This window comes from Branchiostoma floridae, chromosome 8, assembly GCF_000003815.2.
Source record: "Branchiostoma floridae strain S238N-H82 chromosome 8, Bfl_VNyyK, whole genome shotgun sequence".
NCBI classification, from domain to species: Eukaryota; Metazoa; Chordata; class Leptocardii; order Amphioxiformes; family Branchiostomatidae; genus Branchiostoma; species Branchiostoma floridae.
The window spans coordinates 18969761-18986681 of NC_049986.1; the positions used below are offsets into that span (position 1 = coordinate 18969761).

The 16921-nt window shown below is 42.5% G+C and overlaps 1 protein-coding gene across 1 annotated transcript in view; it reads left to right on the plus strand.

Moving 5' to 3' along the window:
• Positions 1 to 16715, plus strand: part of LOC118421868 — a 20459-nt gene extending 3744 nt beyond the window's left edge. The window contains exons 6-32 of the mRNA XM_035829371.1: positions 492 to 568; positions 1474 to 1661; positions 2068 to 2207; positions 3689 to 3814; positions 4108 to 4242; positions 4668 to 4745; positions 5156 to 5321; positions 5757 to 5893; positions 6335 to 6442; positions 7161 to 7298; positions 7688 to 7773; positions 8060 to 8199; positions 8557 to 8693; positions 9000 to 9107; positions 9535 to 9678; positions 10003 to 10094; positions 10501 to 10610; positions 10955 to 11091; positions 11433 to 11540; positions 11953 to 12093; positions 12480 to 12565; positions 13108 to 13229; positions 13956 to 14095; positions 14781 to 14888; positions 15287 to 15439; positions 16023 to 16102; positions 16362 to 16715. Coding sequence (XP_035685264.1) covers positions 492 to 568; positions 1474 to 1661; positions 2068 to 2207; positions 3689 to 3814; positions 4108 to 4242; positions 4668 to 4745; positions 5156 to 5321; positions 5757 to 5893; positions 6335 to 6442; positions 7161 to 7298; positions 7688 to 7773; positions 8060 to 8199; positions 8557 to 8693; positions 9000 to 9107; positions 9535 to 9678; positions 10003 to 10094; positions 10501 to 10610; positions 10955 to 11091; positions 11433 to 11540; positions 11953 to 12093; positions 12480 to 12565; positions 13108 to 13229; positions 13956 to 14095; positions 14781 to 14888; positions 15287 to 15439; positions 16023 to 16102; positions 16362 to 16365 — 3189 coding nt within the window. The 3' untranslated portion in view covers positions 16366 to 16715. The remainder of the gene's footprint in view (positions 1 to 491; positions 569 to 1473; positions 1662 to 2067; positions 2208 to 3688; positions 3815 to 4107; positions 4243 to 4667; positions 4746 to 5155; positions 5322 to 5756; positions 5894 to 6334; positions 6443 to 7160; positions 7299 to 7687; positions 7774 to 8059; positions 8200 to 8556; positions 8694 to 8999; positions 9108 to 9534; positions 9679 to 10002; positions 10095 to 10500; positions 10611 to 10954; positions 11092 to 11432; positions 11541 to 11952; positions 12094 to 12479; positions 12566 to 13107; positions 13230 to 13955; positions 14096 to 14780; positions 14889 to 15286; positions 15440 to 16022; positions 16103 to 16361) is intronic.
• Positions 16716 to 16921: the final 206 nt, after the last annotated feature.

Consider the following 16921-nt stretch of genomic DNA (forward strand, 5'->3'; position numbering starts at 1 on the left):
TCTCAGGTCTTGCGAGCACTTCCCGTCTATAAATGAGCACGTATGACCCAAGCTTGGCTTTGAGAATAGGCGCCGCCAAGCCTTTGCCTGCCTATTTCCCCTACACGTCTGGTGTACGGGTCCTAGAAATTCCTGTACAAGCGCGAGTCCAGGTATGTAAGAAAAAAACAAGGACATTACACGCCGAACCAGGAAAGTCATGTACACAGCCAGGACACAGAACATTTCACAGGTGTGTAAGTCCCTTGAAACACCTGGAAATTATTGATTTCATGCAGTGTACTCAGCTACTATTTGCTTCACAACAACAGATCTGCGTTTTTTTAAAACATTGGACCTCTTTCTCGTCACCAACCAAACCTATCCTCTCAGATCTTGCGAGCACCTCCGTCTATAAATTAGAACGTATAATGTTAAGAAATGGTGATCTTTGTGGACACTGCACGCAAAAGTTAAAAGTTACTCAGCTAATATTTGCTTCACAACAACAGATCTGGCTGGATGCAGATGACGAGTGTACGAAGGAAAGTCCAGACGAGATATCACTCAAAGGGTGGGAGGAGATCAGGTAGAAGCTTTATTTTTCATTTTTCAATACATCATGGATTGTCCTGTCGATTTGACAGATGCCACAAAGGCCTGCTACTGCCACTAGCCGCAGCTAGATATTCATTTACACCTGAGTTAAGTGAGGAAGTTGTGTAACGTGCCTTTCCCAAGGGCACAAGATGGGTGACACGGCAGGCGGATTCGAACCCGCCACGTCTCGGTCTCGAGCCGAATATGCTGCCACTGCGCCACGCGGTCCCACGCGGTTTTCAATACAACGCTTGTTTATTTATTTGTTTACAGATTCTTTTGTATGTAAGAAAACAAAAACAGTGAAGTAAAGAAAAGTATCCGAAACGTCCAGGAAGAGGGAAGAAGCCTGCAAGGTATTATACGAAACATGCAGCCATGATGTATTCTCCAAGCAGATATTGGGCTCGGCTCCAGGTGTTTTTTAAACGTTTTCCATAATTAAGATGTAGACAATGCCTCAGAAACCCTACATTTGCTTGGGGATGAACGGCGATGTTCCAAAGGCTCACACTGCATTAACGGTGCCGTAAAATACCTGTGGCTGTGAATCAATGTTATAAGTATCCTGGGTACCATCCGGTAGTAGTTCGCTTCTGCTAACCAGCAGAGAAGCGATAATGTATGATAAATGTCAGAGCGAGAAGCGTCTGTATATAGCGTATAATTAACGCCGGGTGAACTACTTTCCGGATAGTACCCAGGCTATGTTATAATTTGTCGCCGGGTCCTGGTTTGATTTTAACTTCGCGTTACGAAATCAGGGACCCATCGTGTCCAAAAATAGCCCAGTAGCCACAAAAAGTGCAAACAAAAGCAAACCACAAACTATCCAAACTACTTTGTGATATAGATAAAATTTAGATTTATGCATTTTATTTCACATTTTATTAGGAAAGAAGAGGAAAGTGAAAAGGGCGTGACTCCGACGAAGGTCACGACAAAGCCGAAGACCACATCACCTTACCTTCTACCTGTGGGTAACGTTACGGACGTGCCACCTGAGTGTGAAATAACTGAGTGTCCAAAGTACAAGACTGTCGAAACGTACGAAAACTTCGTACGAAGGAGTGTGATCAACGGTACGTGACACAAATACATGACATCTGTAATTGCTCATGTATGGTCAGTAGTAGAAGAAATGTACTTAGAGAGGAACGATTAGCAAGTGCATAAGGAGGTAATATCAACGTAGTGTAGTTTGGGACAGCATGCTTAAGATGTAACTGACAATAGTACATTGTCTTTTTTTGTTATCGATGAACAATATCTATGTATGTGACAATACTTTACGCTTAGGACAACGCCATTGGCAGTGATACCTAGCTGGAGTGCAGAGTAATCCAGACCTGACGGTCACCGAGACATCGGCTGTTAAGTTTTATATTACTTCTCGGTTGTCAACGCAAAACATTGTTATTCAGTGATCACAAACGTGATGAAAATGTCTATTTACTGATGAAAACTATTTTTTGTTCCTTTGTACAGCCACAATGGTGTGCACCAAGACTGTGTCCTGTAGTTACGAGGCGGCTTCAATGAGGAACTTCCTGACTTTATCTGAGTACATCAACGGACAGAACTCTGCCGGGGTCAAGATCGCGATGACTGCACCAGTTTTGACTAAGGTGATTACCTTCATGAAAATGCGACTACGAAATTTTGTCCTGGACATGCTATAATGGTGTTTTTATGTCAAAGGTGTAGTTTGGTCCCCTAGTAGGTTGTTGTACTGAGCATTTTATAGATGCATCTTATAGGTTTCATAGGTCACGTGATTATGACGTAGGCGTTGTTCGCCATGTTGGATGGTTACTCCTAGAGTATATCCGGTTAAGGTGAATGTGTGCAACCTAAGACATTAAAGATCTGCCTCTTCAACCAAACAACCTCCAGACCGAAACTTATAAATACAATTTAAACGGTCGAAAGCCATAGCATATTTCCAAGTGACAAGATTTCTTTTTGTTTTTTTAAGAGCAAATGTCTGTAAAGATCAAACAATAGTGCTCAGGGTAAAAAAATCGATTTGGCTCATATTTTGCACAGTGATAGTCTTTGGCCCACGACCCCTCAAAATAGCTTTCTTTCCGGTCAAAACTCAGTGTTGCCATGGCAACAGCCCAAACAAGTTTTGAGGCCATTTTCACAGAATTTTGCATGTCAACAACATGGAAATTGGCCAAGTCTAGGACCCGATTACTGCCAAAGGCTTTATCGAAACGAAAAATAGAAAAGGATCTTGTTAGACTGATGTCCAATCCTGTACAAAATAGATGTGAAGTCAATGTACATATAGATTTCAGTCCATGGGCAGCCTCAAACAAAACAATACCGTGTTTTCAGTCTTCAATCAAGAAACTTATTTTTTTTGCCCAACTTTGAGGAGCTGGAAGTCTCAAAGTGTAAAATATTTTTTGCTTGAAATGTATAACAGGTATAGATATTTACATTAGCTATTAGATGAATCCTTGCTAAGTTTGGGTTCTTGTCTTCTTAGTGTACGGCTGCTACCAGAAGTAGGTCACTCTTCGTGATTTTGGACAAATGTGATTTTCTGTTAATTTTGACACACAAAATCTGACAAACTAAGAAGATGGTTCTCTGATTCATTTTTCTGTCAAATGTAGACCTTAATATTGTCTATTAACTGCATGCTTGCTTAAGTTTTCATGTACATTTTGTGTATTTTCCCAGCCGTGTAGCTGTCCCTGAAAGTAGGTCATTTTCACACTTGTCCCTAAATTTGCATTTGGAGCTGACTTTGAGCTGATGAAAACACCAAAGTGAACTTTTTCCGTCTCAACTTTTTATCAGGTGTAGACCTTAGTATTGTCTATTGAATGAATGGTTTCATAGTCTGCGTTATTGTTTTATTGCCGAGTAGCTGTCCTTGAAAGTAGGTCATTTTACATATGTCTCTAAATTTCAATTTTGGGCTGACTTTGAAAATTGACCACAGAAATATCTATTCACATACAAAAATCTGTGAAAATGGCCTCAAAACTGTTGCCATGGCAACAATGAGTTTTGATTAAAAAGAAAGCTGTGCAAAATATGAGCCAAACCATTTTTTTTGACCCTGAGCACTATTGTTTGATCCTTACAGACACGTTCTCTTAAAACAAGGCTAGAGAAAATGGGTGACGGCAAGACTTGTGAGAGGGAGTTCACGACCTGTTTCTATCTGCCGAAGGAGCACCACGCAAACCCGCCCAAACCGGAGAACGACGAGGTACAGAATTTGCATACATGAAAGTTCATCTATGTTGGTAGTGCTTTCCATGATAAGATATACTATTGTTCATGGATCTCCATTATACGCAACGTACGTACTACACCAAAATTTGATTTTAACATATTTGCAGGCAGGTTTTTTGCAACTACTACTACTACTACTACTATAGAATGTTTGGGGAGGTAGTGGTGTATCATGTACGTTATAAGTTCAGTTCTTGTTTTGAGTTGGCCCTACGTGTGCGTAGCCACGATTCAGTATGTCAGATACATGTCAATTTGCATGATTAGTTATTCATCGACGACGAACCTATCCTTGGCGTCTTGGTCACGGCGTTCGGCGGCTGGGCTACAGATGACAAAGTGGACAAGATGATCGACACGTTTCGGGTGCAAGTGGTCAACCAGTTCGTTTCCTACGCACCGGTATGTCACCATACATCTATTTTCCAATACCTTTCATATGTCTGTATTCATTTCTACACGATAATGTTACACATATGTCAGATACATATACTGACTGTTACGTCCATTCTTAACTTGTTTTGCTCTAATGGCTGCAACTAGACTAACACTTGCAGGCCAAGCTACGCCTAGAAATGCACTTGTTTTGCTAGGGTCACATTTCCAAGGCGGTGCCAGTTGGTGCTAGAACAGTTTGCGGGATCTAACTGTACGATATAAAGTACAACAAAAAGCTATTAGTCATGCCCATACAATTTGTATCTTTCATAGTTATACCTCTATTTCATCGTTTCCGCAAACAGCCCGGCCTTACCCAGCAGGTTTTGATATGTGTCCCTGGCATAAACTCACTCGTTACCCTCACTTTTTACGGTTCATTCCAACAGACTTTCTTCGTTGCAAGCTACGACGCACCTTGGAAGACGAACAGATATAACGAACTCTGGAACCTGAAGGTCGGCCAGGTGAGTAGATGGATTTCATGCAAATAACAGTTCGTATAAATCGGGAAACAAATGCATATGGGTTTGTCTGTCTGCTCGTCTGCCTGCCCGTGTCTGTCTGTCTCTCTATCTGGGTGAGTGTGTATCTTACTAAAAAAAGAGATTACATGACTTTTGTATCATTTCTTGCTGCGACCTTAAAGGGATTTGTGTAACCCTTGGCTTCATGATTCATGTGGTAAACATCAAGCAATTTAAAAGTATGAATGAAAGTACAACAAAAACATACAAAGCGAAAAAAATCGTTTTTTATTAGCATGCTGTCACTCAAAGCTTTCAAGCTACGGACTATGGCATAGACCTATGACACATCACTAAAGACATAATGATTAAATACTCCCATTTCATATTCCCTTTCCTTTCCTGTTTAGAAATATAGACCCAAACACGACAGCGACGAGTCCGTCGAACAGACGACAGAGACATCTCACCAGGTCTCACGTGATTTCACGCAAGAGAGGTGTGATGCCATCGAGTGCCCAGAGTACCAGAGCATCAAGAAATTCAACAACTTTGAGGAACGGAAAATAATGCCAGGTAGTGCATTTCGCGTCTTATCAAAAGGATATAATGTTGGCAGTTACAGTGCAGAAAATAAACATGCTTTGGCTTGTATAAGCTTAAGCTTTCGTTAGCGTAATTTTATGGGATCGTGTGGTCTAACACATTTCCCCACGCCACCCAGCAGCAAGAATTGGTACCTGACTTCGGTTGGGGAGGTAAAAGCGGTGAAAGGAGAGGGATGGGCTCCGCCTTCCATACCATGCCCTAGAAAGAATTGGACTCACTGCCTTTACGGCCTTTGCTGTTTGTCTGTAATTTGTATGTGGTACTGTTAAAATAATACATATACATGTAGTAACTCGAGTGGATGCGCAGTGCCACATTGTCCTCGTCTGTCTTGAATCAAATAAAAATGATTTCGTTATCTGCTCTGAAAAACATGACTGTAAGAATATCATTATTTTGCAGGAAAGTGGGTCTGCAAGAAAAGCAGTGACTGTTCTCTGACACAGACGTCATCTTCTCTCTGGTCCCTGCTGAACTACATGTCAGGCAGCAACGACAGGAACGTCACAATCGACATGACAGCTCCCGTCCTTCGATCGGTACGTATCACCTCACCTCACCTCACCTCAGCTCACTTCACTTCACTTCACCTCACCTCACCTCACCTCACCTCACCTTACCTTACCTTACCAGTCCCGAAGATGATCAGTCTTAGGGACAGCATGACATTCAACACAGACATTCCACTCCTGGCGGCCCTCTACCAGTCTTGCTAGCTGCAGCAGCTGGTGTGATGGCTGTCTTGACCATTCTGTCAGATCGTTGGTCCACGTCCGACGAGGACGTCACCACTGTAGGTTGTAATATGTAGTAATAGTAGACTGGTTAGGGTGTTAGAGTGCTCTTTGTTCTGGATGCGTGTCCAAGCCACTGGAGTTTGTTATTGCGGATTGTAATGAAATCCTTCGGGAAGAAATGTTTCACGTTAACTCTACCTAGCTTTTTATAAACTGTTATTACACTTATGCCCTTTGAATAAGATGAATCCGGCAGACCTCGGACGAAAAGGGTGCGACAAGGACACCATGGTGTGCTTCTGGTTGCCAAAGGAACATCAAGACAACCCACCGCGCCCAACAGAAGATGGGGTAAGTAGCTTAAAGTAAAACACTGTAGCAAAAGCAAATAATGTGAACATGTATCTGCGAAGTACTTTATTGGCACATTTTCACTTCTGCGAAGAGCTTCAAACGGAAGCAGCCGAATAAAGTGCAAAGTCAAGTAAACGTCAAAGCGACATCCAACCATCAAGACCATATATGGCAGTACCTCTTAAGTGCCTTACAGTCTCAAACTGTCCTTTTGCTGGTGACTGCCTTCGGGTGAATGCAAAGATGAGCTCATATCACTCATTCTGTTTAGGCTGAGAGGGAAATATATACTCTAGATAAAGGCTTGACCTACCCAAGGCCCTGTAAAGACACACGGGTTTGAATTAGCTATAATTAAAAATAACGAGGGTCTACGGCTGATAGACTTTTCTGGAATTCAGTACTGTAAGAACTTGAGAGACGTACGGTGATGATAATGAGGAGGACTAGACCTTATGCAAATGTTAACCTTATGTAAGGGCTCGTTTAAGTACTCAGCCACATTTGGGATAGTGTTCTCGGCGCAAAAGCTCGGCGAGACGCAAAACTCCAGTTAGAAGCTCTACGGAAGATGTCTGACAGACATCAAGACGTCATCAGATGAGAATAACTAGTTGTGTAAAAGAAATCTCCTATATGTCCTATGATCTACCAACATGATGGATAAGAACCCTTATGAACCCTTAGAGTGTGATAAAAGTATTCGCTTCCAAAGGTGTACCTGTACCAAAGTCGCGGACCAGTCGCTTACGTCACGACGTACGGCGGCGCTGAAGAAACAGAAGAGGACTTCTCGAGAAGAGCCCTGAAGTTCATGCGCAATCTGGACACCGCTGGGGTCTCATTTAAACAGGTGAGTTGTTGTAGGCGTGCTGCAAGAATTCAAATTCAGTTTTGGGCGGTGATGATTCAAAATCCATTTTAGCGGGTGTTTTTGGACTGGTCTATTTTACCTTCTTACATGGATACACGGGGATTTCGTAAGATCTATCTTTGCTTATTAGTGTGATTGGTAGTTAGAAGTCATTCTAAGCAGAAGTGTTCAATTTTCGCACATGGGTGATTGCCGCATGGGGAGGAGATGGCTGAAATATGCTGTATTTGTTCTCAATCAAACGTCAGCCTTTCTAGTTAATGTTACTGATCATCCACAATGTTGCAGTTTTCGACTTCACATGCATATGACTTTAGGAACTGAGAACGATCCTAAAATCTCCAATATAAAACTGTTAACGTTTATAGGAGTATGTTAAGTCTGTGACCTACGGCGGTCCTGGGGTCCCAGTCAACAAGCGCCTGAACGAGATATGGCTCATCAAGCCCGAGGAGTAAGTAGTGTTCACTCGTCTGTTGTAGACACCCTGCCTTATGAGACGATAACTATCTTAAAGGTCTTCTATCAATGCAGCTTCACAAAGAATTCTGAATAAGTAACGTTACGTATTAGTGTCATTTTGTACGTCAACCATGTTTCAAGCAAATTACTATGAGCCCTTGTCACATGCTTGCTGATCACAAGGACTATTATTTCTAAGAATGAAACTTTTTGTACCTTGCGTAGAAAGCAATTGGATATGATTTTGGAATATGATACATTCTCTGTTGCGAACTCAGCGACGACAGGACCAACCTGAGTGAAGAGGGCCCTGAAGACGAGCTGGTTTCTGTGGAAGAGAAATGCAAACGGAGTGACTGTCCGGAGTTCAGGGATGTCAGGCAGCACAATGGCGTCGTCGAAAAAAGCATCGAACCCGGTAACATACCAACTACATACTAGTAATAACCGCTCCTAATCTGGTGTGCTTACTACTTCAGTTGTTGTCTGACTGTCTGTTTGTGCGTATGTGTATGTGTATGTGCGTGTGCGTGTGCTGTCATTTTGGTCATCCTCGGGACTTAAAGCGTCACAAAGCAGCAGTCAACCAAACTGTCCAGATAACGTTATACATATATATTTTTTATTGAAAGATACATGTGATAATACAAGCAAAGGGACGAGGACGAAGTGACGGCGGACTCAAGTTGCACCCAACTTATTTTAGCGCCGCCTCTTATGGAAACGTTATATTTGAACTGTATGTGAGGAAAAAGATGTACCGTATGTTCCCCAGGCACCTGGGTGTGCAGGAACACGAGACGCTGCTCCCTGACGGAGACAGACTCCGCCTTCTGGTCCCTGTATGATTACTTCGCCGGCAACAACAGCGAGAACACCAGGATCGCGATGACGTCCTCCATTCTACATGCTGTAAGTGCATATTTTTGTGATGTCAGGCGCTGATGAATTGTAGCTTTTATCGCATGGGAACTTCGCATGACAGCCTATCTATCGATCAGCATTGATATTTCTAGAACGGTTGCAATGCCGAGATTTTATGGAAATATGCAAACGGTTGGTCATATAAATAATAGAATTATTTATATATCAATGTACACAAAATAACGAAATTTTTATTCTACCGACGTTTCGGTGGTAACCATATGTCATCTTCTTCATGGCAATTCTGTTTGAATTCTTGAAGTACTTGGTTGCTTACATGAAATCACCATGCAGATGGATCCGGATGACCTGGGGAGGGACAGCTGTGACAAGCTGTCTCGGTTGTGTCGCTGGCTGCCCAGAGAACATCAGAAGGATCCGCCAAAACCCACCGAAGACGGGGTGAGTGATTCACAATACGGTACAAGCATGCGGCATCTGAAGATGGTATCTCACTTGGGGCACCGATGCGTCACTGCGCGATTCGAAATATACTCAACGAATTTTAGAGATAAAGAACGAATTTCCTTACTTTTTGTGTGTTTCTAAATCATACTTTTATGCCTTACGCAATATCTAAATTATTAAAAAAATGGCAAAAATAACACAACGGTGCCGCAGTGAACGAACCCTACAGTGCCACATCGGTGCCCCAAGCGCAGTGAGATACCACCATAGATTTTTACGTTTTTTTATACGGACTAATATTTCTGTCAAAACACAATTGAATCATCTACATGGCCTAATATACATATGTAATATAGAAACTGACTCCGATACCTGAAGAAGTAATTCACGCACACGTTGACATTTCCATGTGTGTTTGCAGGTGTATCTACACACGATCGAGATCCGCATCGTTGGTGCTTCCATAACGCGCACAGGCGGCAGGATAGAAACCGAGGAAGACAAAGCTTTCCAAATCAGAAAATTCAAGGAGCTGCTGAAAGAGCTTGGCATCGGATACAAGCCGGTAAGTATAGTACAACGTATAGTAGCGGTTTTACTTGAAAGGAAACTCTGTGTTTGTATAGGTGATTGTGGTAGGTGCAGGGTATTGTGAGCTAAGTCACCAGATAGAACTTGTAAAGTTAGTTCTCCTTTATCCACTGGGTAAGCTATGTCCGTTGAGGCATTTAGGGATATCAAGTTTACGGACGGTCAAATTGCAATATTTCCAACATATTGCAGTAAATTGCAATAAAACACCTGTCGTCGACTTGAGATCTCTAAATTGTCTGTTTTTAAGAGCAATGGTGACCTAGCATTACTACATTGTAATATTTTTTTTTCACAGGAGTACGTTATGGACGTTAGTTATGATGGGCCCCACGTACCTGTTACCAAGCGACTCCACGAAATCTGGTTCACCAAGCCACAAGCCTCAGTGTAAGTAGTTCACTTTTCACATAGAGGAGAACTTACGGCTACACTCATCACAATATTGTGGGGCTGTGTTGAGTAACTGCAGAGTGTCTGTACAAGAAACATGTGACTAGGTTAGAATCCTGTCGTGCTACAAAGCTTGTTCCCTTGAGAAAGGCACCTTACGTGACCTATTTCATTCCACATAGGTGTAGAACCCACTGCCCCTATATATATATATATAACGTTATATATATACGGCCTTACAAAGAGCTATGGGACTACCTCAGCCATCACAGCATTTTTTATCTACCGTGTACATGTCCGAAAGCTCCTTAGTAGGTCTGTCAAAGTGATATTCATAAATGCTGGTAACCTTAGAACCCAAGGAAGTCAGTCGATTCATACTGAATTTGCATTTCCTCACTAGATCTGAAGAAATCTTGGACCCAGTGTCTGAGAAGTGCAAGCGGATTGAATGCCCGGCATACAAGACCATCAAGGAACATGACGGCTTCGAAGAGAGGCGCATCATCCCAGGTAAATAAAACGGGAAGTCGGAATCTTTTGGCCCGAAATTGCGATTTTAAATTTTGTTCCATGTTTTGCATAAAATTTATCACAGTAGAAGCTAGTTAATTGCACAGCGGATAACTGGACACTTCTGTTAATTGCACGGAATCACAAAATCCTGGTGCAGTCCAGCTTGATAACTTCGCTTGTTGCATCACCCATTTAATTGCATGAAATACGCTGGCAAATCGGGTGTGCAATTATACGACTTCTATATCTATGATTATGAGGTGAGGACCTCTCATAAGCAGTTTTTTTACCCCTTTCTCAAGAAATATGCGTGAATGAAAAAACTGTACTCTTACATCCAGGCACGTGGGTGTGTAAGAAGTCTACTGGATGCTCCCCGACACAGACGAGTGCCGCCTTCATGTCCCTGTTCTACTACATTTCCGGCAGCAACAGCAAGAACGTGAAGATGGACATGACGGCCCCTGTAGTACGGATGGTAAGATAGCACTCTCTTTTTCTGCCAACTATTTGGCACCCAAAGTGGCTTCATGTGGCGTCGTGTGTGGCGTAACTGGTAGAGCATTCGGCTCGGAATCTAGAGGTCCCGAGTTAGATACTCGCCGTGTCCCCGACGTTGTGCCCTTGGGAAAGGCTATCCTCATTTCACCCAGGTGTAAAAATGGGTACCTGACTTTGGTCAGGGAGGTGAAAGAAAAGTCTACCTTTACCTTCTGTCAGTACTGTATGTGGCACTGTTGATATAAGTTACAAAACACGCAGTGCCACATTCTCCTCGTCTGGCCATAAACAAAATAGAGTCTCCATCTTACCGTGTAGGTGAACCCAGCTGACCTGGATAGGGAGGGATGTGATAAGGAGATCAAGACTTGCTTCTGGCTGCCGGAGAAGCATCAGGAAGACCCTCCCCAGCCTACTGAAGACGGGGTGGGTAACTTCAGTCTATCTTTCAGAATCTCCAAGGATGTTGTATTCTTCTATAAAACGTCTTTGGTATCTCCGATGATTCTGGTGTTTCGCGAAAGTGTCTGGGGATCTTGCATCTTAACTCTATTCAGACGTGGCTTTGGGAGCAATCTGAAACACGGGGAAGAGGCTCCTTCAGCTTTGGGACCATGTTTGGTGGTTTTAGCGTAAGTTGTTCAGGCGCTATGTGACAAGAAAGTTGGTGAAGGCCTCAAAACCTCATTCCAGTTTGAATAGGGTTGACATAATAAGTACACCACTATCTGAAAATTCAGAATACTTCTTCCTATTATATTCCTATCTTTTATTTATGTTTCTAGTACATGCACAGACAATGGTGCTTATAAGTAATTACATGGCATTATCCCCACAGGTGTTTCTGTACAAGAGTCGCGGTCCAGCAGCCTACGTTCTGACGTACATCGGAGGGGAAAGGGGAAGAGATGAGGAGTTTGTGAGAAGGGCGAAGGAATTCATGAGCAAACTGGACTGGGAAGGTCTTAAGTACAAACGGGTTTGTCCAAGTGCCTTTTTGGTCATCTTTGACACTTGTTCATAACAATGTAGTTATGATCCTTGTTCATTATAAACATCTTATTGTCGGGACGGGTGGCGATATTGACTTATGACAACTTTTGACCCGTTGCTGACTACACACACGCGAAAAGTCACGTGTCTAGGGCAATTGGTTCAGAGAGCTGAAGAACATTAAGTGAGTCATTCCGGTCCAATGTGTGAGCATGCGAACAGCTTAAACTTTTATCTTAATCTTGACCTTGAGCAACTTTATCTCAACAGATGCCTATTCTTCCCAGGCGTAGGAGATACAGTGAGTTAATTCACTGTGTTGCATAGGGATTTTAAACTTTTACTGATTCATGAATTTTGTCGCCACCCAAGGAGTACGTGAAATCTGTGGCCTACGACGGGCCGGACGTCCCGGACAGCAAACGAGTGAGAGAAATCTGGCTCATCAAAGAAGAAGCGTAAGAATTTTTCTTTCAAAAGACGCTTTGATAGATATATTGTGTTTCCATCTCGGGTAAAGCGTGAGGGTAGTCACATTGCCTTTAATGCCGACCGTAGAGGCAGTGGGTTGTTATTCACCGTGTCTAGGACATGGTATTGGCACCGACTAATTACCTCACAACAACCGAAGTCAAGTACCCATTTTTGCACGTGGGTGGAGTGAGGAAAGTCGTTTCTGTCTTTTCAAAGAGTACACAACATCGGTAGCATGTCAGGGGACTCAAACCTAGTACCTCTGGGTTCTGGCCCAAGGACCCTAACCTTCACGCCAACATGACGTCAATCCACACGTCCTTGCCTAATCTAGATAAATTTGCATATAGATCCATAGAACCACTATGCCCGACCTGGTCCTTACACACGAGCTCTCATTCTATGGTACTGGAGTAATTATGTACATGGTGGGCTACGTTTCCCATTTTCTAGGCTCAATATATCCTAATATACTCCATCTGTAGTATCAATTGCAAGTTCAACTATTGTTCCCCATTGTCGGCAGTGCTGAAGACTACCGCGGTAAGGTGCTGACCACCATGGAGGACCGGTGTAAGGTGATGGACTGTCCTAACTACTGGAGCATCAAGAAACACGACGGGTTCGAGGAGAGACGGATAATGCCAGGTACGTCATTGGGTTCCACTTTGTTATGACCTTATGTTAGAGAGAGTTCTAACTACAGTTAAGAGAGAGAAGCGCTAGCTTCAGAAGATAAGAACCAAAACACACTCTAACAATATTTTCCAACCATCATGTTGAACTCATATATCCGCCTACATAGGTCGATTTGTTTATACTTAATTCCAAATGCGAGACCAGATCAACCCATACATGTGCTGTTATCGACAATATCTTGTTCTGTATGAAGTCTCGTAGTAGTATTGTCTATATCAGCTAGTAGTTAACTTGTTATTAGTTTCCATACATTGTACCTTGGCGATTGTTGAGCAATAAAATTCATTCATTCTTTGGTTATACCCCCACTCCACTAGACGGAGATCTCTCTGCGATCTCGCTGGGACTTTAAGTGGATTTGTGTAATAATTTATGGCATCCTTGGAACATTACCCAAATGTAAATGATTATTGATGAAAAGGCAACTACTAAAACATACGAAGCATGAAAAAATTGTTTTATAAATGAAATTCGTTAAGAGATTTGTCAAATTAGTGGAATATGGGGGGAGGGCAAAAATGAATAGTCTTCTTAAAAAAATCCCTTATAAGGCAGCCTCAGAGATGTTGGGTGGAATTCAGTCGCACTATGTATACTGTCTCTGCCAACAATCTCTTTCATTACTGTGATAGTCTTGACATTTGCAGTTTGATGTTTGTTCTACCATGTCTGTAGGCACGTGGGTCTGCAAGAACTTCAGCACCTGTTCCATGGAAGAAGCATCAACAGGGTTCTCCTGGATTCTGGTGGGTTACATTAGCGGTGGCAACAGCAAGAGGGCCAAGATTAAACAGGAAACTCCTATCGTCACCTGGGTAAGGAACGTGTGCGTACACTCAAATCCGTATGAGTTGCGTATTGACATTTTATCTATCTAGAAACGGAAAGAAGTTACTTTTTATTTTTGTTGTTATCCATCGTTGTGTAGCTTGGTTATCTAACCGAAAATACTTGTAATTGCCTGAACTAAAATAATGTCAATGCGCAACTCATACGTAGTATACGGAGTACTCGTACGCACTCATTTGAATGATCCCGAAAAGATTAAGACCACATCAATTGTTGCCTGTGTGGTGACTTGAGTTATCAAGCTAAGAAGTTTTTTTTTCATTTCCTTCGTTTTAATTTATAAACGTTTAGTACTAACTGAGAACTTGCTGTTAGTGTTAGGGAAACTCCGTCGCGTCGTGAGTTAGTAAATCGACAATAAGCTCGTACACCATTCCGTGTGCGCATGCGCGATGACATGGATTATGGGTAACATGTCAAAGGTGAAGGCGCCTGCGAAATAAACAATACACGTCTGAACATATTGTTATGCCGTACATTGAAAAGTACACTAAGATTTTGTCACCAGCCTATGATGTACAATGTTTGTGGAATAGGACTATAATGAAGACGAGAACTGTTTACAAGTCAGGGGCCTTGACCTATGACCTTGTGCACGCAGAGTTGGAATGGTGAACGAGCTTATATCAATTTTCTTCAATTTCTCCAAAGATGCATCCATCTGTCCTGAACTCGAAAGGCTGTAACAAGGACTACACAATGTGTCTCTGGCTGCCGAAAGAACACCAGGAGGATCCGCCTAAAGCAGCGACGTTTGGGGTAAGTAAGACATGTCTTAAGGCATAATATTGGATAAACGAGTCCTACTCTCAATCTTTCAATCTTCTCTTTCTCTCTCTCTCTCTGTGCGTGTGTATGTGTGTGCGTGTGTGCGTGTGCGTGCGTATGTGTGTGTGTGTGCGTGTGCATGCTTGTGTATGTATGTATGTGTGTGTGTGTATGTGCGTGTGTGCGTGTGCATGCGTGTGTATGTGTGTGTGTGTGCCTGTGTGTGTGTGTGTGTGTGTGTGTGTGTATGTGTGTGTTTGTGTTTGTGTGTATGAGCGAAATAGACACAGAGGGAGCGAGCGAGGAAGCGATAAACACATTTAAGTATCACTCTGGAATGATTTTATGTGATATCAATAAGCTACCTTAACTTCCCTCCCCTCCACCAGCCCGGCACGATGTTCCTGTACCACAGTCGCGGTCCTGTAGTCTACGCCATGCCGTATAACGTCACCTCCCGCGACAAGACTGAGGAAACCTTCACCCAGCAGGCAGCAGCATTCATGGACAAGCTGGACGCAGCTGGTATCGAGTATAAACAGGTCAGGAATCTAAGATCTTATCAACGGAAAGTAGGTTGATTTGCAAATTTGAATTAACAATTAAATTTGCTTAACCCTATTCAAACCGGGCTTTTGTGGTCAGTCTGGGACCGAGGTGGTGAGCTTGTGAGGCCTTCTAACTTCTGCAACTCTTCAACAACTTATCATATGACATTCAAAGAATGATGTAGACTTAAAATCAAGATTTTCAGAACTTTGACGGCATTGTGACGAAATGCGACGTAATTATGACGTCATCAATTTGACTATTTTTGCTTCTTCTTCCTCCTCTTTTCCGTTTCAAACAATTAAGGTCAATGACCTGGACCAGACGGTTGTCACGATCGTTACTGCCATTGTCACAAATACCCTGATGACATAATGTACATGTAGTAAGTGGCAGGACAGGGGCTGGTCACTATACATACGAATGTGTGTTGAATAGGAATAAACAGATTGTAGTAGTTTATTAGCCTTAATAACATGTAAAAGTAAAGATTATGTATTGCAAATGTTGCGAAGTAGTATTAGTAATTTAAATCTGTAAACTAAGCCATATTATGTTTGTGCATCTTTCCGACAGGAATATGTTAAATCCGCCATGTTCGGGGGAGGACCTCCTAACAGAGAGCTACATGAAGTCTGGTTGGTCAAACCAGAAAAGTAAGGAACACTCTTGTCAGTTTCATCTATAACGTTATATATATAGATAGATAGAATACATCACGGGGTATTTCGTATCGCGAGAGGTACGGCCTAATGGCGGATAGGATCGCCCGAAGGCCGGAGGGACCTAGGGTGATACGGAATACACCGTGTTTTATTCTATTTATATCATAAACCCGAAGAAACACATGTTTATCGCAAAAAAAGCGCAAAAGAAGAGAATTTCTAAAGATGTTTTTATTTCTCTATTTACCAGGTGAAGCCCGCCCTCTTCCGGTAAGCGACTGAGCGAAGTGCGGCTGGTGGAACCTGAAGAGTGATTCTGTCCTTCCATAAGCACGTGCCGATTCTTGTTTCTATTCTGCCACCAATGAGCGAGGCGACCACAATATGCTGGTTCCATTTCGTGGCTGTTTTTCGTGTCTTTGATTGCATAACACGGCGCAAGTTTGAAGTTGTTGTCATTGATTACCAACCAAAGTTCACCAAATTGTATTGTCCAAGTGGAATATCCAGTGCAATGTCACACTGCACATTCGCAACTAATGCGTAAGTTGGAATGCATTCTGTTCAGAGAAATGAGCCGAATAAACGGTACCTATAGCTATCCTTTATCAATTTTTGCATTTACAGCTTGGCTGCTCTAAAGCTTACAATAAAGCAGACTGAACATTGAAATTCGTATGCTGTGGTTTTTTTTTCAAAGCAGCGTCTGTCATCTTTGTAGTTACGGAAACTTACATACTTAGACTTATACCGCGGTCACATATGTCGAGCGATTGTCATACCATTTTAATGCCATACGACTTTCAAACA